Source organism: Spermophilus citellus, assembly GCF_964194105.1.
Source record: "Spermophilus citellus genome assembly, chromosome: 1".
NCBI lineage: Eukaryota > Metazoa > Chordata > Mammalia > Rodentia > Sciuridae > Spermophilus > Spermophilus citellus.
Genome location: NC_138182.1, coordinates 133,333,558 through 133,356,284, shown reverse-complemented (window position 1 = coordinate 133,356,284; position 22,727 = coordinate 133,333,558). Strand labels below are relative to the sequence as shown.

At 37.3% G+C, this 22,727-nt stretch overlaps 1 protein-coding gene across 1 annotated transcript in view; it reads right to left on the bottom strand.

Annotated features, from left to right (window-relative positions):
- PWWP2A (PWWP domain containing 2A) overlaps nucleotides 1-22,727 on the bottom strand; it is a 45,095-nt gene that overhangs the window by 10,046 nt on the left and 12,322 nt on the right. Inside the window, 3 exon segments of the mRNA XM_081284094.1 lie at nucleotides 1,969-2,088; nucleotides 11,933-12,894; nucleotides 21,198-21,259. Of these exon segments, the coding sequence (XP_081140220.1) occupies nucleotides 1,969-2,088; nucleotides 11,933-12,894; nucleotides 21,198-21,259 (1,144 nt within the window).

Sequence of the window (22,727 nt, the reverse complement as noted above, 5' to 3'; positions counted from 1 at the left end):
TGTCCCTTATTACACCAGCAAACTTGATTACTGACAAAGCCATACTTCACCACAGCTCCAACAAAAAACTGGACTCAAGCGTGTGCTTACAGAGAGCAAGGCTTATAAAAATTACTGCCAAGTAGCATGACCAATGCCCAACATTACCAACCTCCTAATATCACAAAGTAGTAAGAATCCCACTGAAACCCTCTATAATCTATGGGAGCTTCTCTCAACGTGGGAGCTTAAGTGCCAATGAAAGTTTGAACTCCAGAAGAAGCGATCCATGGAAAGAAACATGAGTTTTTTTGTTTACTTGTTTGTTTTTTGTCAAATGCATTTTTAAACCAGAGATATGGTATTTTGGTGAAATAATAACACACAAACAATGCAAAAAAGGAAAAATGAAACCACCCCATCCTTCTCAATGTTTAACTTCCAAACAAAGTAGGCGACTTTCCTGTGGTATTATTTAACAGAACACTTGACTTTATGTTAACTTCCCAGTGTTGTCGTGCTTCATCTGCTTAGTGGATCAAGGCCTATAAGATAAATTCCACAGGACATCCTATCACATTTCTTTACAAACAATGAAAAATGACTTGTAGCCATAAATAATGCACACATCAATATGAAAGGCGAAGGCAGTCCTCGCTTCTGAAGAAAAAGAATGATTAAGTTTTAAAATTCCACGTTAAGAAAAGTTTTTACGGGCTGGGGATGTGGCTCAAGCGGTAGCGCGCTCGCCTGGCATGCATGTGGCCCGGGTTCGATCCTCAGCACCACATACAAACAAAGATGTTGTGTCCGCCGAGAACTAAAAAATAAATATTAAAAAAAAAAATTCTAAAAAAAAAAAAAAGAAAAGTTTTTACTTTCTAAAAGTAAGAGATCCAGCTAATATGATCACAACCCTCAGAGATTTAGACTCACATAAAACTTTTTTGAGAGAAAAAAGGGTCAATGCCACATATGATTCCATTTCCTTCTATTTTTGAGTCTCAAAACCTGACTGATCTTCGTGAGGCCTCCTCAAGTTCAGTTAAGATCAGAGCAGGAAAGCCAAGGATTCCTATGAGAGGGGCGAAAACCGAAACCACTGTTCCCTCAAGAGATCACTGTAAGGTAGCTACCACCATTACAGATGAGTCCCAAATTCAACCAGTCTCTGATCTAAAACATGGCCTTCTGACACAGCTTGCAAATTATAGCTCATTTGCAACTATTTAGCTCTTCAGTAGCTGCAAAAATACCAGATTAACAGCACTGCCCCTACCCCAAAAGGAAGGCTAAATACTTCCTACTTTTATTTAGAAAGTAATGAAATATCATAAATTCAAAAGGAGCACAGCAACAACACAAAAATCCCTGAACTTTTCCTACCAAATAAAAGAGTCCAAAATAAGCCATTCAGGCATCATCCAGGAAATCAATAAAAGCTTATGGAAATAGATTATAACTACATTTCAGTATTATCTTTTACCACCCCTGGAATTCTTACCTTACGTAAATGACAACGGTTCTGAGATGAATTCAAGATTGTGTGTGTGTGTGTATTCATACTTATGTATACAGGAAGAAGCAATCACTCATAGGAGATTAAAGAAATGAATATAAAAGTGACAAAGATTGAAATAGGGAAAAAAATGAAGAAACCCAGTACTTGATTTTCATGGATACGCAGCTATGTCATATAATTCTTCAAAGAAACTCCCAACTGCTACCATCCTACAAGAAACTGTGCTCAATTTATGGAAACTCACAGGAAGCTCTGCTTCTTCATCACAGCAGGTAGAATCAATTAAAAGTTATTTTCACTCATTAAAGCTATCACCTACATGAAGTACATCCAGCTATCAAGGTCAATGAAAACTAAAGAAAAAGGACTAATGAATTCTTTGAAATCTAGCCTAGTCTACTTCAGGAATGATTAAGTGATGACATGATGCCCTCTTCACTTCGTGGCAGGGCTTCAAACAGACAGACCTGCCCGTTTCACTGTTAACTTCAATGCTCCCAGTCTGAATCCACAGTGGTCTGTCAGACACTGTAAGGGAGCAGCAGGACTCGTCACTGTCTGATGTAATAGCTGCCATTTGTTGAGACCTATGGTAGAAAAAACCAAGTTAACAAAAATAGAGCAGTCATTTGAGTTCTTTTTCATCTATTTTACAAAAAAAAAAATAATTGAAAAATAAGACCAAAATTCAGTTGAATTTTCATAATTTATGTATTCTGGGTAAACTGCTGGCTTCACAAAATGCGAAGCTTTGATACTACAAGACTTGAGAGCCGTGCAGACACATCAGCCTCGGCCAGGAGGGGGCACACTCCAGCTCAAGTCCAAGCAGCAGCAAAATGCCAGGGGCACATAACTATGCTGCCCTCCAAGAAAACTTAGCAGCAAAAGGGGACTCACATTTAATGTTCCTGACCCCAAAAAAGTAACGGCTAACCCTAGCCTAGGGTTGGGGCAATTCTGATCTTCAACAAGGTCTGCAGTATCCTCCCTCGTATCACATCATTCACAAACTCTGAAGACCTGTTTCCAAAAGACCATCCACCATCTTAAGCCCCTTTTCTTTCCACAGGGATGACCACCTTGCGTACTACTCAGGACCTAACATTTATGAGGTGATAACTGGTTGAAAAATAGCAGTTATGAGTTAAACCTCAGGCTTTCACAACAGAGACTCCAAATACTAAGCATAATTCCGATGAAGGACTGGTCTTTTAAGCTTTCATTTAACATATTTGCTTGTTTGCTTACCTCCTCTTCCCTAGTTTAAGTACAAATAAGAATCAATTCACCTGTCACTTCAGTGTACTCAACTCGAGGGTCACTGATTTAGATAGTTTTAAAATTCTAATCAGAAGCAGTCACATATGATAAAAAAAAAAGTTTTTTAAAAGGGCTTTCTGACATTGAAAAGGAAAAATCCTGTATATACCTGAGGTTTAAATATAATTACCTCTGAGTTTTAATCCAGATGAAAACAATTTTTAAATGAGGTTTAATAATGAGGTTATTTTGCAAGGGAAAAATTAAATATACTATAACTATAACCCAGTAAAATCATGCAAGAAAAAGGAATCTGAATGCACTAGAGAACTTCTCTTTGGAAACTGTCCCTAAGTAAAACTTTTGTTAGGTTCCAACAATCATTCTAAAGAATCTGTTTTTTGATTCTAAAGCAGGGAGCTAAGATACATCAAAGAATGATCTATCTCATCTTCTGTACATTTCCTCTTTGGCAAGCTCCTGGAATGCTACATAAAATACCAGTATGCTAGTCCCCTCCACAGCGCCTGGCTTGTGAGTCTGGTGCTAATATTTAATGTGAGTTTCCCTTCAATGCTTCCAGGGTCTCCATGTTCTTTAGAAATTCATCACCATGCAGGATCTGCGTTAGGAAGAGCCAGGGAGCCTGGCTGTGACGCAGTGAAAGGAGGGATACCCCCATGGAAGGCGCGATTTCCCTGGAAGTTCCTCATTTGGTCCTTTAAGAGAAAGCTGCTGCGAAGGCCCTATTCCTGGGAGGCAGCAGAGATCTAAAGGCACAAATCAGAACAGGGTATCAACAGTCAGTCCCCCTTTTGGAGTGAAAGAAGGAAGTAGAAGAGGTCATGCTCTCAGTGCAAAGTCCAGGATTGAAATCTCAACGATTAAGATTATACACATGTACCTATTATTTCACTAAACACTCAATATAGATTTTAATACAACGGGATGCAACACAGAAGAATCGGAAATGCATAAATAGTACCTCATTTTACAAGACATTCTGGTTTTCTAGCCTTAGTGCTGTTTTTCTAACCAGTTATTTTTCTAGTTTTGAACAAACTGCACATAGTTCTTCCCATCACACCAGGACTCACACCTAGATGCGCCACTCCCTGCAAAATTCCTTGATAAAATCTAAACTGGGAGAAATCATAGGTTTGTAATCAACAGCATCTCAAAAATGAATCATGGATAAAAATGACTATCCTTTGGAAAATAAGGCCATGAGACATAAATCTTGGCCTTGAAATGTTAAGTATATCCCTCCTGGGAAGGGAAACAGCTTCCTACTCAATCAAACCAGTAGCAACGCAATTTTTTCCAATTAATATCCACTGCTTACTGCTCACCAAAACATTAAAATAACAAAATGCCAAGGTCCCAAGGGAACACAGCATCTGTGCAAATCCACGGTTACTTAAAATCTGACAGGTATAGTTTTGTGGTTCTAATACCTTTGTCATTGTCAAGCTCTGACAGGAGCTTCATGCAAGGAGCTCAGTCTTCTCAGAGCCAGGGGAAGGATTTGGGGGGTACAGGCCATGGGAGGTGGTGATCAGTTGTTAGTACATATCCTATCCATACATAAGTAGATGATCATTTCTAATCACGCCACGCCCTGTGCCTGCCACAGAGTGGAAATGGGAGTTACATACGTGAGTGAAGTATGTTACATGAAGAGTAACATGCTAATGTGAGTTAAATAGGAGTTTTCATCGTGGGGTCCCGTGACCTCCAACCTACCTACCCTCCTCAAATGCCAGTTAAAATCAGTGAGTTCATGCTACTTCTAGAAATCTGTGAATAATCATACCGTGATGACTGGAATAATCACACTGATTATTGAAACCTAAATAACATTTTTTCATTTAAAATGAATGTATGTCACAAAAAATAGTTATCAAAAACCATCAGAATGAAATTTCTCTGCCATTTACACAAAGATGGTGTTAGTGATAGGAAGTATTTATGTAGGTCTTGTGCCAGGCTCTTTTCTAGTGCTTTAAATATCTAAATTCTCACCATTACCTTAAGAAGAGTTACTATTATTCTGCCATTTCACAGATGATGATACTGAGGTAACTTGCCTGACTTGTCAAGTTGTGAATCTAGGCTATCAGGCTCAGAAGCTTGTACTTTCGACCACATGCCTAAAAAGTGAGAGAGATGATTCTTTGCTCAATAAAAGCCTGCTACCACATGCTACTGATGCAAAACTGATAATGCTCCAGCTTACCTGCATCACTGGCAAGTTGTATACTCATAAGGACCCGCTTGTATATTTTACAATCAGCTGGATGACACTCCCATATTTCTACAAAAACACTCTCCTCAGGCAACCAAGAACTTCTAATATATTTTACCTGTGGGGAAAAACTATACTCCTAGGGTTTTCAACAGCTTTTAAGTGAATCTCTGGGCCGAAAGAACTGAGCAGGAGGCACTGAGTGTAACAAAACTATGTTAAATAGTTTTTTTAAAAAAAGGAAAAGACACTCTTGCTAAAACTTGCTATGAATTATTATAAAGACAAGGTTTTTAATTTTCAAAAAAGGCGGGGAGGTGGTGTGTGATCATAGAAACCTAACACTTCAGCTAAGGAGTACTTGTTTTTGCTTCTTGATACTGACACCAGTACAGAATGACCATGAGTTTTAATCATGGTTTCTGATTAAGAGTCAGATTTCAAAGCAACATAAAGTGGCAACTGTCACATTCTTATAAGGAAAGTTCTATATTTAAATGACAATTGTTTTCAATTTATTTAAGAGACCTTACCAAATAATTGGGAAGCTGAAGAAAAATATTTAATTCATGTTTAAACTAAGTTTTAAGAATGGCCTGTTTTCAACATGAAAGCTTTATGAAATTGTTTTACAAAGAAAAGGTGAAACTCAATAAAAGAAGGCCCATTGAGTCAGACAACATCCATTATAGCCACCTATGTTTTTCAACTGAAAAATGAAACTGACTCAGAAATTCAGCATTTGATGATTGACTTTTGAGTTTACAATATCTCCTCTTTACCCCTCCTCACAGAATAATGCTGAAATCTATATGAAAAAATTAAGGTTCAGCAATTAGATTTTTCAGGGATTAAAAAAAAAAAATCACTGAAATTTGACTCAGTCCATCCCAAGCTAGATTTCAATATAAAAATTAATTCAGTATCTCCTATGAAATTGTGGTACAAAAGATGATCACAGAACTTTATTAAAGTTAAACGTTGTGTATGGCAAGGCATTATTTGTTTTCTATTAACTACTCACATACAAAGGGGGAAGTGAATAAATTAAAGAAAGCAGTATATGAATAATGAAAATATGACAAAAGTATGATGGGCTAGTAATCTAATTTAATTACTAATAACTTATTTCCACATTCATAAAAATTGTCCAATAATTGTCCTTATTACTGGAAGGGGACCATTTTAATTAAAACCTATTCCTGATAGGTAGATGCAGTCACATTTATTCACCTAGAAATTCTACCAAGATGTAGTTTTTGAAAGTGGGGCACCATTAGCACTTGGGGCAACATTTCCTTGCACAGGGCTACAAGTGGACCAGGAATGAATCCTGGAAGGCTGGCACTACCAGTAGCTTAATCCAATTACAGCGATGACCTCCCCAGAAAACGGGTGGGTCCTATGACTTAATTTCCAATACCCACTAGAACAATATTTAAAGATTTAAAATTTAAAGATTCTATCAAAAGCCAGGTGTGTGATCCCAGCTACTTGGGAGGATGAAGCAGAAGGATCATTAAGTTCAAGGGCAGCCTGGGGAACAGGAAAACCCTGTCATAAAATTTAAAAAATAAAAAGGGCTAAGGATATTGCTCAGTTGTAAAGTCCCCAGGGTTCAATTTCCAGTACAAAAAAAAAAAAAATTACTGATGGATAGTTGTGATGGTTGCACAACAATGTGAATATATGTCATACCATAAAACTGTACAATGAAAATTGATTTTAAGTTGGTAAATTTAGAGTCAGGCATGGTGGCGTATGCCTGTAATCCCAGCCGCTCAGGAGGCTGAGGGAGGAGGATCCCGAGTTCAAAGCCAGCCTCAGCAAAAAGGGAGACACGAAGCAACTCAGTGAGACCCTGACTGTAAATAAAATACAAAATAGGGTTGGGGATGGCTCAGTGGTTGAGTGCTCCTGAGTTCAATGGTAAATTTTACATTATGCCTATTTAAGCACAAATTTTTAAATACCAAAAAACTGCAATGCTTTATTAAAACAAAACACTATTTCTACTTGATCCAACAAGGAAAATCTGTTTGGATCTATATAAATGTTAAGTCTTGGCTGGGGGAAAAGCTCAGGGTAAGAACCTGGGATCCATACCTATAACTGCAAAAAGTAAAATGATAAAATATTGTTTTTTACTTGAGTGAAGATCAAACAAAGAGTCATTTCAATCTTAGTGTCAGTTATCCATGGTATAAAGATACCTTACAAAACTAAAATATAAATCATCTATATCACTATGACTTTAAACTTCCTATTTCTTATTCAGAATAACACAACAGAAATGCAAACTGCAAATGCTTCCACTTTTCAATTCAATGCAAGCTTGAAGAAGGAACACAATTAAGTGTACACAAAAACAGAATATGAAGAGCCTCATTACTTAGAACAAGGTAAAATCAATACAGCTTAGCTGTTTACCTTCTCCTGGCAGTTGGATGGCCCCACCTAATTCTGAGTTCCTGTATTAGGCATTTCTAATAGATATTGTCTTAACAGGTATAATTAGTACACTCCCAAAGCAAAACCTGATTTCCCCTAACTTAGAAAATGGGTCTTGGTTCAGTCAAATTCCCTATTGGGGGCCATCACTGGACATAAATCCTTGAGTTAAAATATTATTGACTTTTCTAGAAATTTGCCAGTCTGCTAAAAGTAATAACAAATGGAACCAGTGCAGCACAAACCATAGAACATTCACAACTTAAAATAGAAAAACCTGATTTTAAATCCAAATTACAGATTTTTTATTTGCAATTCCCAATCCAGTTATTCAGTAAAAAGGCAAACTGGCCACCTTGCAATCTTTTAAATATGTATGTTCCTTTCAACATAATCAATTTCAGAAAGGTACAGCCTCTTTATATAGAGGTGAAATTCAGTTTCTCTTTTTTCTTGCAGTACTAGGGACTGAATCCAGAACCTTTTTTCGAATGCTATATAAGTGATCTACCAATGGGCTGCATCTCTAGCCCTTTTCACAACAGGGTCTCACTAAAGTGCCTAGGCTGGCCTCAAAACTTGTAATCCTCCTGCTTCACCCTTCCAAGTAGCTGGGATAATAAGCACATACCATGACACCCAGCTGAAATTCAATAGTTTGTAATTTAGAAGCCCAAACCCACAAATAAAGATATGTAATATGGTTGATTTTAATATGGTCCCATGTTCTTTGCCTACAGTAAGTATCATCTCTAAATTCCTGTCTATTCATATACTTAGTACTTAGCTACAATTACTATCTACTTAGAAATTTTTTCCATCAAAGTCACTTAAGGACATACAGACTAGTGAATCCTAGTTTCCCCATCTTTTACATTTCTGGTTCCACATCTGTAAATGAGAGTTGAGCAGATGTCCCTTCAAAATGACCAGGAAGCTTTCTGGTCTATAAGTTTCAGGAAAAAAAGGGGGGAAAAAATCTGATGCTTTCAATTTTTTATGATTTCTGAGTTTTCAAAGATCTGATTTCACTGTGTTTCTCCCCTTGCTTATCCTTTGTTTTGGCCACTTCTTTTAGACCACTAGAAACTTGATGTAACCCTACTTTTTCTCTATTCAAAGGGAAAAAATATCCAGTTGGATTATCTCCATGAAAAAAGCACCTTTAGCACTTCTAACAGAAATGCAAAAATGGCTATAATTATCCAATTCAACTCTACCTTCATCTGCAGTAGATACTGGTTGGATTCATCTAAGACATTTCTATTTGAATACAACACTTTAATAATCAGCTATTGGATTATTAGTGTTTAGAATATGCATTTTAAGATTACAGGAATTCTCTAAAACTTGTCCCTCCCTACTGAGAGGTATAGTGAAACACACCAGACTGTAAATTTAAATCGAGGGATTATTTGACATAACTAGATCATGTACATTTGTTATTATGCCTCAACCTTTTCCTCAATAGTATAAACTACAAAAGTGAATGTTAGTTTTGTACTCTACAATCATGAGTTTTTTCTTCTTTTTCCCCATGGCTTCTGAAACAAACCAAATATGGTTTAAGCCACAAAAGCATATTTGTCAAAGTACCTGACTGTATTAGCAATCCACTTTCAAAATCACTATTCTGATAAAACCCAGTTCATTACAAAGCCTTAAGATAACATACTTTAAGTGACTTTTGTTTAAATTTGTCTTTATATTCAAACGTTTAAAAATACCTGAATGAAAAAGTTCAATAATCTGAAAGATACTCAGAAAATATTTAAAGATAATTTTTATAACCTCTCCAACACTGTGAACTTCCTTCAACCTGTTATAATAAAAAAATTCTATAGTAGTTGTTTCTGTTTGCAGGAAAGAATATGTTTTTAAAGTGAAATCTTTTTTTTTAATTGTGTGTTTATTAGAATCAAAAAGCATTGACTAAAATTCCCCAGAAGAAATTCTACTTGCTTTTGCAGAAATTGGTAATCAAAGAAGTTCATGACCTTAAGGAAGCTGACAGGAGACTATAGATCTCCAATCTCTATTAATCATTATTAATTTCATAGTAACTAACACATTTCAAAACTGGATTAGACATACATGAAAAATTGCCCTTTCAAAGGTTCAAGTTTCCAAAAGTGTTGAATTGACACATTTCAAACTGGATTATTTAGAAATACATGAAAAATTGCCCTTTTAAAGGTTCAAGTATCTAAAAGTGTTGAATTGAAATTATATCACACTTAAAATTTATACGCAAGTCTTATAAGCAACTTTTAAAATGTTGGGATAAACTTGCCTTCACAGGCAATCAGATATATTTTTTCACTAACAGTACAAAGCTAAAACTGCAAAATAAGAGATCAAATCTCAGGGACAGATAGAACATTTAGAAAAATAGCAAGCTAAGTAAGTTACCAGCAAAAAGCAGTGGCACCTGAGGCAGAAGATCAAACAGAAAAGAGACTGGTTCTAATCCCCAAATGAGACTGGTTCTAATTCCTTAGAAACTAAGCATGTAGTGAAATATTACGGCTAAAAAGGAAAATATTAAAACCTATACATTTGAGAACTTGGTGGGAGGGGAGTATCAAATCTAGAAGCACATCAGACCTCCAGACTATAAAACCTCACATTAAGAGTGTACTGATTGATCTCTTATCTGAATTTCACCTATTCTCAGATAATGTATTCCCTGATAGGGCAAACCATCTTGAAATATTTCAAAGCTTTTTGAGAAACACACACAAATAATTTGGATTTAGTCGATTTTATTTACAGATTTTTTTCGTTTTGTTTTCTTGTTTGTATTTTTTTTTTTTTTTTACATTTCAGAGCATTACACAATTACATTTTCTCATTTTCTGACCTGCAAACAGATACCTTAAATGGAAATTTTTTTTTAATTATCAAATTAGGTACATCCAAAATGCAACAATTACACATTTGACAATTAATTCACAAAGTGTAATTTACTGGGACGTATCCTAAGAATTTAGGAACAGCCAGTCAGGAGAAATCTGACCAAATTTAGCAATCAACTATTTACATATCCAAAACCAAACCTATCTAAGCTCCCAAACCAGAAGCTTGAAAGTCTGTTATATCCCCACTGCACAAAGGAGAACAATGACTCAAACCTGTCCAGTCTTGACAGTTTTAATCCCAAATACTGGGCTACTTCCCCAGCATGTCACTGAATAGCAAGCATTCAGTTTGTCAAAGCAAGCATCTCAGTTTGTCAAACACCCAAATATCAAACTTTTATACCATTATGACCATAGAAAGACTAATTTTCTTTAGTTTAAAAAAAAAAAGTAGTCATTAAATATCCACAATGTGCCCCCAGGTCACCAGCCCTTACTAAATCCCAAATACACAACCTATGTCACATAGTGACAGGCAATGTTATATATATGTGAAGATATATATACAGTAATAGTACAAATAGCAATTAACAGTCCCTGAAAAAATTCAGTTTCAGTTGAGGCTATGGCTTCTATGCCTTGGGATGTTTTTAAGATTTCAAAATTGGAAAATACTGCTAAAATCTCACTTCCTGAAGACAAAATTTGATTGCATGTTCAGTTTAAGCTTCTCAGTCTAAAAATGGCTATAAGGTAGTATAAAAAGTCAGCCAACTGAGTGCAATTTTTCTCTCCAATTTGGCCAAGCTATTTTGTAGAAATTATTCCTAGCTAGACTAGAAAATCTGTGGTGCCTTCCAAGGGTTCTTGCCTACCTTACTGTCCATGTTCACGTTTCAAACTGTGTCAACAGAGCCCGCACTTCAGGGGTCAGCTGCTTGGCAGCCTTAGCCGCCTCTGTGATAGCCTTGCGATACAGGCCCTTTCTCTTCTTATTAAAGCGTGACTGGAAGTTTTCTAAAAAGGGGGAGAGTTGCGAAAGAGCAAGGAAAGATGTTGTTGGAGACCCAAACCACGAAATACGGGCCTCCTGTTGGACTAAAAGGCCGTTATCTTTCCGGCTCACAGTTATAGTAAGAATACGGGCTGGCCACCAAGGGAAGCCATATATCTTGGCCCAAACAATGTCCCCTACACATATGGTCCTGCCATCTGGTGTGACGCATTTAGAGACGTTTTTGGAAAAGATTTTCATTTTCAAGGAATTACTGAGCTTTTTCTCTTCCTTTGAAGAGGAGGAAGTGGAGGAGGTGGAAGGTACATGCATACTGCCTGGAGGAAAATCAAAGCTTTCAGAAGAGCTACACTCAGAGTTGGAGGATTTCAAATCATCTGTGCTATCAATGCTACACACTGAAGCACTGGAAGAGTCAGATTTCTTGTGATTTAGGGTCATGTAAACAGAGATATTGCTTTTGCTGCCCTTTTTGCCCAGTGTCTGTGGTTCATCCTGCTCACCAGGTACAGGCACTTCACTTGTGTCCTGAACCCCACTGCTGGCCTCTTCAGGGCCTTTTGAGGGACTCTGATTTTCTGAAGGGGCCTCACCTGCTGAGCGGGTGGAGGTGCAGCGAGACTGGGGCTTGGGTGCCATCTTGCCACTCCGCATTTTCTCGAGTCCTGTCTTCAGAGAAGAGTCATTTTCTTCATTCCTGTACCTCTGTGGTTTTAAACGAACCCGGGGTGGAAGGGAACCTGAGCTAGGATTCTGGTATCGACGAGTGAAATGGACTTTTGAATGTGCATTTTTGGAAGTAGAGGTTTCACTTTGCTTCTTTTGTGCCTTTTCTTTGGCAATTTTCAATACTTCCCGAGCTTTTGCATGATCCATGTTCTTACTCTGGAGCACTTTTTTAGTACTTAACTGAGCTTTTGACGTATTTGCCTGAGCAGAAACTTTGACTACTCTGCCTCTGCTGTGAGCAATATTTGAAACCTTAACCACAGCATTTCTTCTCTGGCTTTCATTTTGGTTTTTCCCATCCACTTTATGGTCAGTTTTCAGTTTTTTGTTCACAGTAGCTACACTTTCATTTCTCCGTTTTTTATCTTCATATTTAGAAGAGTCACTTGCACTACTACCTTTTCTAATTTCCTTTTTTTCAGCAACAACACTGTTTTTACACTTATCGCAGAGGACTTGTCTGGGTCGTAGTTTAATAGCATTCATTATTGAAGTGGGTTCTTCCCGGTACATTTTTCGTTTGGGTCGCTTAATTTTCCGAGGAGGAGGCTGAGGTATTGATTGGTTATATGTGTCCCTGATAAACAAAGGGGGAGGATAAGGTGCTCCTTCATGGAAGAGAGGTGGTGGTTTGGAAGTCCACAGGCTTTCAGCCAAACTCAGCTCAGGAGGTGGGACAGAAGGATCGTTGGGAACAGCACCATTCACTTCACACTTGACTTCTGTCCCTTCTTGGAATGTATTACTTTGGAGCTGCCTGGCTTCCGGTTTATCCTTATATTCCCTTTTAGGAAATACTGTCACAGGGATCCCATGGGGCCCAAACCTTTGAAAGAAAAGAAAGAAAGAAAAAAAGAATCCAGTAAGTTGACATTTATAATTCAATGCTTAAATGTAAACAGCTTTCATGTTTATTTATGACTATTCCTTATAACTATTTTATATTTAAATAAAACAAAAATCTACTAACTACCCCCTTCCACCCTCCATTTCTGCTTTTTTGGGTACCGAGGATTAAACTCAGGGGCACCTGACCACTGAGCCACATCCTCGGCCCTATTTTGTACTTTCTTTAGAGACAGGGTCTCACGGAGTTGCTCAGCACCTCACTTTTGCTGAGGCTGGTTTTGAACCGGAGATCCTCATGACTCAGCCTCCCAAGCCACTGCAATTACAGGCATGCGCCACCACGCCCAGCAAAAACCTCCATTTCTTTGGTCCTACATTTTAGGTATAAACAGAAATACTCCAAATGATTGCCCTAAGCAACAATAGAATAGCTGACTTCACTTAAAATGGACCTTTCCAGTGTTGAATTAAAAAGGATGTACTATCAAACAACCTGATATCCAATGTCATGTGTTATATTCACTGAACTACATGCAACATCTTCAATTACTTACAAATAGGACTTTGTAACATAAATATATATCTTCCTCTGGTTAACAGTTTTCAAAAGATTTACAAAGTAAATCCATTCTTAACTACTCAAAAATACTAAAAAAGTAAAATCTAGTTTCACCTTTATTGGTGAATCATTAAAGAGTCAAAAAACAAAAAAGTTGCTCCTTTATTCTTATCTCCTAACTCTTTTAAGCCTACAATTCCAACCTCCCAAACACAAAACTACCAAGAACTCAAATACTCAAAGGAATTTCAAAACAGACAGGTATACAACTTGTGGCTTTCAAGCTTTTTTAAAATCATATACTTACTCCATCAGCAGATATTTTCAGATTGTAACCCAATATAGAAATTTACACATGCATACATGTGTACATTGTATACATACATAAATATACACAATTACATAAAAGTTTCAGCAAATACTGAACCTTATGTGATACACAATGATATGTTTGCTTTATTCTTTTTTTCTACTCTTGTCTATTTCATTTGTATTAATACTAGTTAATCCAGACCCTTTATTTTTATTTTTTTTTTAGCTGTAGATGAACAATACCTTTATGTATTCATTTTTATGAGGTGCTAAGGATCAAACCCAGAGCCTCACACATGGTAGCCAAGCGCTCTAACACTGAGCTACAACCCCAACCCCTAGACACTCAATTTTCAAAGCAGTGGTCCAGAATACAAAATCTTCACAATTATCAGCTTCAAATAAACTGGGGTCAATAAATTTCCTTCTCACGTAGACCTAGAAATAACTGTTGTTTAATTTGCCTGGGCTCAATTATCAAGAACCTGACCTTTAAACTGGCCATACTCAGTTGCCTTCTCATAAAACTTAAATCACACTACCAAAAATTTTAGCATATATATAAACATGCTAATTTTAAGCACTGACTGGATCAAACAGTACCTAACAATAAGATTCTAACGCCAGTCCTATAAGGCAACAGTTCTTAGACTGGCTTCAGGTAGTGAGTGAGGCAGAATCCCTCCAATCAGATGCAAATGTTATATATGTCTGTTTTGGTTTTGTTTTTGTCTTTTTGAAGTCTGGCACTCAGAGTCTTAAAAATATGTTCTCATGCTCCCAAAAAGGTTCAGAATTCCTTTGTTGAAAACAAATTCATGAAACTGGGTAACACAACTAGGGCAGGGATTTAAACAGAGCCAACACAGAGCAGGTATCCAATTTTAATATTTTTCTTCTTAAAAGTCTTTAGAAGAGTCTTGGCTACCTCAAACCAACAAATTAACAGCAAATACTTACAAACCATAAAAAAAAAAAAGAAAGAAAGAAAAGAAAAGAAAAGCATTTTTTTCACCTACAGTATTACAAGCATGGGTCTGGGCTAGTTCAAAATGGAAAGGCACTCTCCTCAACTGTATTTGACTTTGTAGAAAGTTGCTTTTTAATCTAGCATAGCATCTGATAACTGCTTGCTTCCTGACTCACTGATTGAGCATTTAATCTTTTCTACATACAGGTGTTCTTACATATTTTTTTTTAAATGACAATATAGATACAGGTATGCTGTGCAAACCTGTAATCCCAGGGACTCAAGAGGCTGAAGCAGGAAGAATGAAAGTTCAAAGCCAGCCTGGGCAACTTAGCAAGACCCTATTTCAAAATCAAAAAGATAGAAAAAGTGGGGATGTAGCTCAGTGGTATTAGTACCTCTTGGTTCAATTCCCAGTACCCTCCCCACCAAAAAAATGGATTCAAGGTCAATAAACATTAGCCACTTTTCTTAGCCAAAATTAATTTTATATTATTTTTATAACAGTGGAGTTTAGGAATCTCCTCATATGCCCCTCCACCCATTCATATTGAGGATTAAACCCAGGGCACTATACCACTGAGATTTATCCCCAGTACTAATTTAATTTATTTATTTAGTTAATTCTGAGTCAGTTTCATGTTGCCCAGGCAACATGAAAAAAGATTCGGATCTTTCTGCCTTGGTCTCTCTAGCAGGATTACAAGTATATGCCACTGCTTTCAGCCCCCTCCTCATATCTTGAATTTATATTCCCCATGCCGAGGCTGAAGGTGAAGCTTAGTGGTAGAGCTCTTGCCTAGCATGCACAAGGCCCTGGGACTGATCCCCAGCACTACAAAAAAATAAGTAAAAATATGTAAAGAAATATATACATACTCTCAATGTGAGCACGACCCCAGCTAATTACTTTAAAGCTGGTTATATCAAGAAAGCCGTGAGCTGAACGTGGTGATGCACACCTATAATCCCAACAACCCAGGAGGCTGATGCAGGAAGATCACAAATTCAAAGTCAGCCTCAGCAACTTAGCAAGTTCTAACCAACTTAGTGGGAGCCTGTCTCAAAATAAAAAATAAAAAAGAGCTCAGAGGTTAAGCACCCCTAGGTTAAATCCCAGGTACAAAAAAAAAAAAATGCTATTATGCTAAGTGAAGCTAGCCAAGCCCTAAAAAACAAATGCCAAATGTCTTCTTTGATATAGAGAGCAAATAAGAACAGAACAGGAAGGAAGAGCATGAGGAAAAGACAAACAGTAAACAAAGACGAATGGGGGGAGAGAAAGGGAGAGAGAAGGGAAAGCATATGGAAATGGTAGGAGACCTTCAATGATACACAAAATTATAAGAGGTTATGAGGGGCGAGGGGCAAGGGGGAGGGGGGAAAAGGGGAGAGAATTGAACAACAGCAGAGGAGATAGAGAGGGAAGATGGGAGGGGAGGGGAGGGGAGGGGAGGGGGGGAGGGGAGGGGAGGGGGGGAGGGGAGGGGGGGAGGGGAGGGGGGGAGGGGAGGGGAGGGGGGATAGTAGGGGATAGGAAAGGTAGCAGAATACAACAGTCACTAATATGCCATTATGTAATAATGTGAGTATGTAACAGTTGTGATTCTGCAATCTGTATTTGGGGTAAAAATGGGAGTTCAAAACCCAATTGAGTCTAATGTATGAAAGATGATATATCATGAGCTCTGTAATGTTTTGAACAATCAATAAAAAAAAAATGCTGTGGAATCTTGATTTATTTATCCTGTGGAATTCAATGAGAACATTAATAGTTCTCACCTGGATTGGTTTTCTCTTTGCCTTTCCCCCATAAGTATATAAACTACTCAAACATGAAGTGTTTTCTGTTTGGTTTTGTATGCCATGCTAGAGATCGAACCCAGGTGTTCACACATAAGCATTGTATCACTGAGCTACACCTTTAGCCCTCAAAGTGTTTCTAATAACAGAGGACGCACTTAATTACATAATGATGAATGGAAATTAGAGGCTACTAAAATGAAAAAAAGAAAAAGGACCCAAATTCAGGATAGTGAATGACTAGCAAAGCAGAAAAATATTTTTAAATAATAATAAAAGCCCCCCCCCCCAAAAAAAAGGGGGAAAAGGTAGAATCACACATCATCTTTCCATCTCAGTAATCATGAGTAATTGTGCCACCAACCTTACACGGACATCACTTAACTATCTAGAACAGCGTTATCAAACTGAGGATAGAGACATTGGCTGTGATATCAATTCAGGGTCATGCTATGATAAAAATAAAGCCAGCATTTAAGAACAGCAAGAGTAAATGTCCACAACTGCAGTGAATATTTTCGTGTGTGTGTGTGTATGTGTGTGTGTGTGTAAGAATCTAGATGTCACTATGTCACTATGCTCCAAAGTTTGAAAGTCAGAGGGCACAGTGGCTCATGCCTATAATCCCAGCTACTCTGGAGACTGAGGCAAGAGAAAGTTTGAGGCCAGCCTGAACAACTTGTCTCAAAAATAAAAATGAAATGGAAAAGGCTGGGGCTGAAGCTCAGTGATAGAATATTTGCCAAGCATGCATGAGGCCCTGGATTCAATGTGGGCTACTGTACACAAAGTTTAAAAGCCACTAACCTACAAATGTAAATTAGCAAAAATACTTGTCTCTTTAAAACTCTAAATACTAACTTCTCAAGAACAGTCAGTGAAAATCTTCATCACAACACCCTGGAATATTTGAAAACGGAGACTCCTAAGCTGAAACATAAGACTCTCCTACAATGAACCCAAGATCTAAATTTTTAGCAAGTACCTTGCTTTAGAACTCTTTCTAAGGTAGAGACATCTACGTCCCATGTCAATGTTTTCCATGTCAATGTTTACTGAGCAAATGGAGAGCTGAAAGGCTGAATGGTGTCCCTTGCTTGGGCTTTTTTTTCCCCTGTGGTACTGGGTTTGAACCCAGAGGCACTTGACCACTGAGCTACATTCCCTAGCCCTTTATTTTTTTAATTTTTTAAAATTTTACAGTATGGGGATGAACCCAGGTCCTCACACATGATAGGCAATTGCTCCACCACTGAGCTACTACATCCTCAGTCCGTTTTATTTTGAGACAGGGTCTCACTAAATTGCTCAAGCTGGCCTTCAACTTATGATCCTCCTGCTTTAGCCTACTAAGTAGCTGGGATTTTAGGTGTGTGCTACCACCTTTAACCTGCTTAAGCTTTTCCTAAAAGAACTTCTTAAGAACTGACACCAAATGTGTCACTTTCCTTCCCTACTCCATTGTGCAGCACACTAATGTTTTAGTGACTTATTCTAACCCTTACCCATTTTCAGTCTTTTTTACTACCCCAAAATTCTGGGCCAGGGGTAAAGATCAGTGGTAAGGCATGCACTTAGCACATACAAGCTCCTGGGTTCACTGAATCCCCAGAACCAAAACCAAAAAAATTCTAGCTGGTAATCCCAGCTTCTGTGGGGCAGGGCTGAAGTAGGGAGGATCGAAAGTTCAAGAGCAGCCTGGCAACTTAGCAAGAACTTGTCTCAAAATTTTAAAAAGGGCTGGGGACGCACTCAGTGACAGAGCATTTGCATAATATGAGTAAGGCCCTGGGTTTAATCCCAGGCACTGTAAAAATATTAAAATGACTTGTGGGGAAAACTAGGTGAGGGCTGGGGTTGTGGCTCAGTGGTGGCGCACTTGCCTAGCATGTGCAAGGCCTGGGTTCCATCCTCAGCACCACATAAAAATAAATAAAATAAAGATGATATTGTGTACAACTAAAAAATAAATACTTTAAAAAAAAAAAAGAAAACTAGGTGAAGGTGCAAGAGACCTCTCTACCCTATCTTCACAACTTCTTTGAATCTGTAATTGTTTTTATTTTTATTTTTTTTTAAAAGAGAGAGTGAGAGAGGAGAGAGAGAGAGAGAGAGAGAGAGAGAGAGAGAGAGAGAGAATTTTTAATATTTATTTTTTACTTCTCGGCAGACACAACATCTTTGTTGGTATGTGGTGCTGAGGATCGAACCCGGGTCGCACGCATGCCAGGCAAGCGCGCTACCGCTTGAGCCACATCCCCAGCCCCTGTAATTGTTTTTAAATAAAGTTGTTTTGTTTTTCTTTTTGATTTTGTTTTTGGCTACTTGGAATCTAACCAGAGATTGCTTTACCACTAAGCTGCATGCCCATCCCCAACCATTTTTATTTTTTATTTTGAGACAGAGTCTCACAAAGTTGCTGAGGCTAGTCTAGAACTTAAATCCTCCAATCTCAGCCTCCCAAATCATTGGGATTACAGGTGTGGTCCCTGGTTTCAATCCCCAGTAAAACAAAAAGAAAAGCAAAAAAGGACTAGGGGCATAGCTCAGAGATAGTCCACTTGCCAGTGGTCTACCAACCACTGTGGTCTGTGCTGTAGTCCCAGCTGCTCAGGAGATTGAGACGGGAGAACTGCTCAAGCCCAGGAGGTTAAGACCATCTTGAGTAACAAAGTAAGACTCCACCCTACAAAATTTTTTTAAAATAGTTACCTTCCAAATAAATTAAGAGTGATGAATGCCAAAATTTTGAGGTAAGAGAATCCTGGGGTTTAATAATTACTCTGTGTGAGGGCAAGAGATATCACTATTAAAAAAAAATAAAAAGTATTTTCAGAGCTAGGCATAGTGGTACATGGCCTGTAATACCACTGACAGGAGGCTGGTAAATTCAAGGCCAGCCTTAGCAAATTAGCAAGGCGAGCCATTTAAGCAATTTAGCAGGGCCCTATCTCAAAAAATAAAAAAGGGCTAGGAATGTGGCTTAATGGTTAAGCGCCCCAAAGATTTAATACCAGGTACCAAAAAAAGGAATCTTAAATCTCATCTTGAATCTCGGCTGTGACAGGTACAGTGACACATGTCTATAATTCCAGCAACTTGGGAGGATCGAAATTCTGAGGCCCCCTGTCTCAAAACAACAAATAAACAAGGGCTAGAGATGTAGCTCAGTGGTAAATCACCCCTGAGTTCCATACTTAGCTAAAAACTGGAAAACTGTGGCAATAGGATCACAAGTTAGAGGCCAGCCTGGGCAACTTGGGGAGACTCTTAACATAAAAAATAAAAAGGACTCAGATCTCAGTGGTAAATTGCCTCTGGGTTCAATCCTCAGTACAAAAAAAAAAAAAAATCTCAGCCTAATGCAATGATAAAACTGAAGATGTAAATGTAGAGGATTTAGGTCAAATCCAAAAATGTGACTATTATAGGAAATATGAAAATGTTTTCTAGTATTTGTATTCCATTTAAGATGTCTGAATTTTGTGATTATTTTAGCCTTGACCAAAGAATCAGTCTTTATTCTCCTACTAACAAGCTTTATATAAGTTGTATTTGCTCAAGATTTCTAGGACTACCAATCAATTTTTTTTGAGTTGTTGATGGATCTTTATTTTATTTATTTGTATGTGGTGCTGAGAATCAAACCCAGTGTGTCACGCATGCTAGGCAAGCGCGCTACCACTGAGCCACAATTCCAGCCCTAGCAAACAATCTTATACTTAAATGTGTGTGTGGATTCTTGGGGTAAGCTCATAACCATTATCCAAATTCCTTTTTCAAAGGAGTACTTAAAACATAACTAAAACGTTTACCAAAAACTACCCATTTTAGTCAGACATATTTATAATTCTTACCTCTTATTTTGAAAGGTTTTTTTTGTTTGTTTTTGTTTTTTTAATGCTGATCAGGGTTCATCAGCATGAACTTCACAGCAAAGTCAATCAACTCATCTCTGACCTAGGATTATATTCTTTTCCTTCCTGTTTACAACAGTTTAAGAATGCACAACTGATTCTCATTTTCTTCCCTCCGATTCTTTTTGCCAAGCTGCAACTGTAAAAGGGGATCTTTTTAATATATTTCACACTAAAAATAAAGAAATACAAAAGCAAAGGTATTACAAACTTTAAGCAAGCAAAGAGAAATTCCAAGGAATTAAAGGCTCAGGAAAAAATTCAGGAGGGTTAGTTGTGATAGGCCCTAGTGCTCTGGCTAGACAAGACCTCCCTCCCAGAAGATTAGCAGGAGACAAAATGAAATCCTTTCTGCTATAGGAAAAAACTGTATGCAACTAACCACTTAAAAAATAATATGCAGATTTATTTCAAGCAGATGCTTTTAGAAACTACCTATCCTTACAATTAGCAATAGGTTAAATCATTAAAAAGGGGAAACTATGAAGTAAGCTTACTTTGATTCATATTTCATGTCCTTGTGATGACAAATTATTATGTCAAAACTCAATCCAGAAAAAATGAAATTAATATTCAACTAAATGCAATATAAAATCTTACCAAAATGCACACCTATTCCTTCAGAAATAAAAAACACAACTGCTATATAATCCAGCAATCCCATTTCTGGCTATATGTATCTATAACAATTGAAAGGAAGATCTCTAAGAAATACTTACACATCCATTGTCATAGCAGCATTATTCACAATAGCCAAAAGTAGAAGCAACCCAAGTGTCCACTAGCAAATGAAGAGACAAAATATGAAATATGTACATACATATATATGTATCATGCATATATATATATATACATAAGAATATGTATACATACACACATAGTGTGCTATTTTCATCCTCAAAAAGGAAATTTAAAAAAGGAAATCATGTCTCATGCTACAAAAATGGACAAGCCCTGAGACCACTGTGCTCATATTAATCCACTTAGGTGACACATGTGAAGTATGTCCCATACCACATTGTTTTCCAATTTCAGTAACTCACAGAATAATTTTTTACTATAGTGAAGTCTCTTTATTGTATCTAATTTTAAATTAAACTTTATTATGTGTTGATTTTAATTTTAACCCTAAATAACCTTTAATTTCTAGAGAAAATGAGGAAATAAACATGGTGAACTACATATACCAGCATTTCATAGATTTGAAAATATATGACTATACCATTTCATAGTTTCTATATGCCTGTTCTTCATGATCCAATTTTCTCAATGTGGCAGAAAGAAGAGGGTTATTAACAGGTCCTAAAAGTTTTGGTCTCCATTAAAAATAAGAGGCCAGTTATATGTAGACTTGAACCTAAGTCCATTAAAAGTATTTTATCTTGGGGCTGGGGTTGTGGCTCAGTGGAAGAGTGCTTGCCTAGCACAAGTGAGGCACTGGGTTCGATTCTCAGCACCACATATAAATAAATAAAATAAAGGTCAACAACTACAAAATATTTTTTAAGTATTTTATCTTTTGTGTAGGTGAAACAGATACTTAATGAATATCTAGAAGTCAAGTTGCTTCTACTTTTGGCTATCGTGAATAATGCTATGACTATGGATGTGCAAATGACTCTAAGGCAACAAGTTGCCAAGATTTTGGAAACCATTTTGAGACAGCTATATTGTAAAATACAAAATTGGAATTGAAATGTTTGTGAGAATGACCTAATTTAATTAGAGGAGCTTAAGTGTGTAGCTCAGTGATAAGAACATATTCATAGCATATGTGAGGCCCTAAATTCAATCCTCAGCACCATCCAAAACAAATAAACAGTACTTTAAGAATCCCACACCCAGCCAGTTCCACCAACTTTTAAGCAAAGAAAATCTATTAAAAAAATTTTTTGTTCTACTTAAGTGTAAATGCCCAGAAATTCATCTCATGGACCACTAATCACATATGTACTCAAAAACCGGTATGTTGTGGCTGGAGTTGTAGTTCAGTGGTAGAGAGCTTGCCTAGCATGTATGAGGCCTTGGGTTGAATTCCCCACACTGCAAAATAAATTAACAAAGTATGTGAATTGGTCTGATAGTATAAAACAGTCCTAGACCTAGGAACCAGCTTTATAATAGGTGAAACCTGAAGCAGTAAGTCATTGTCAAATTAAGTTACAAACCAGAGGGAAAGAAATCACTCTGCATTGATGATTAGAAAATGGATTTAACAGGCAAAAGGACCTAGAAGAGCCCAAGCAGAT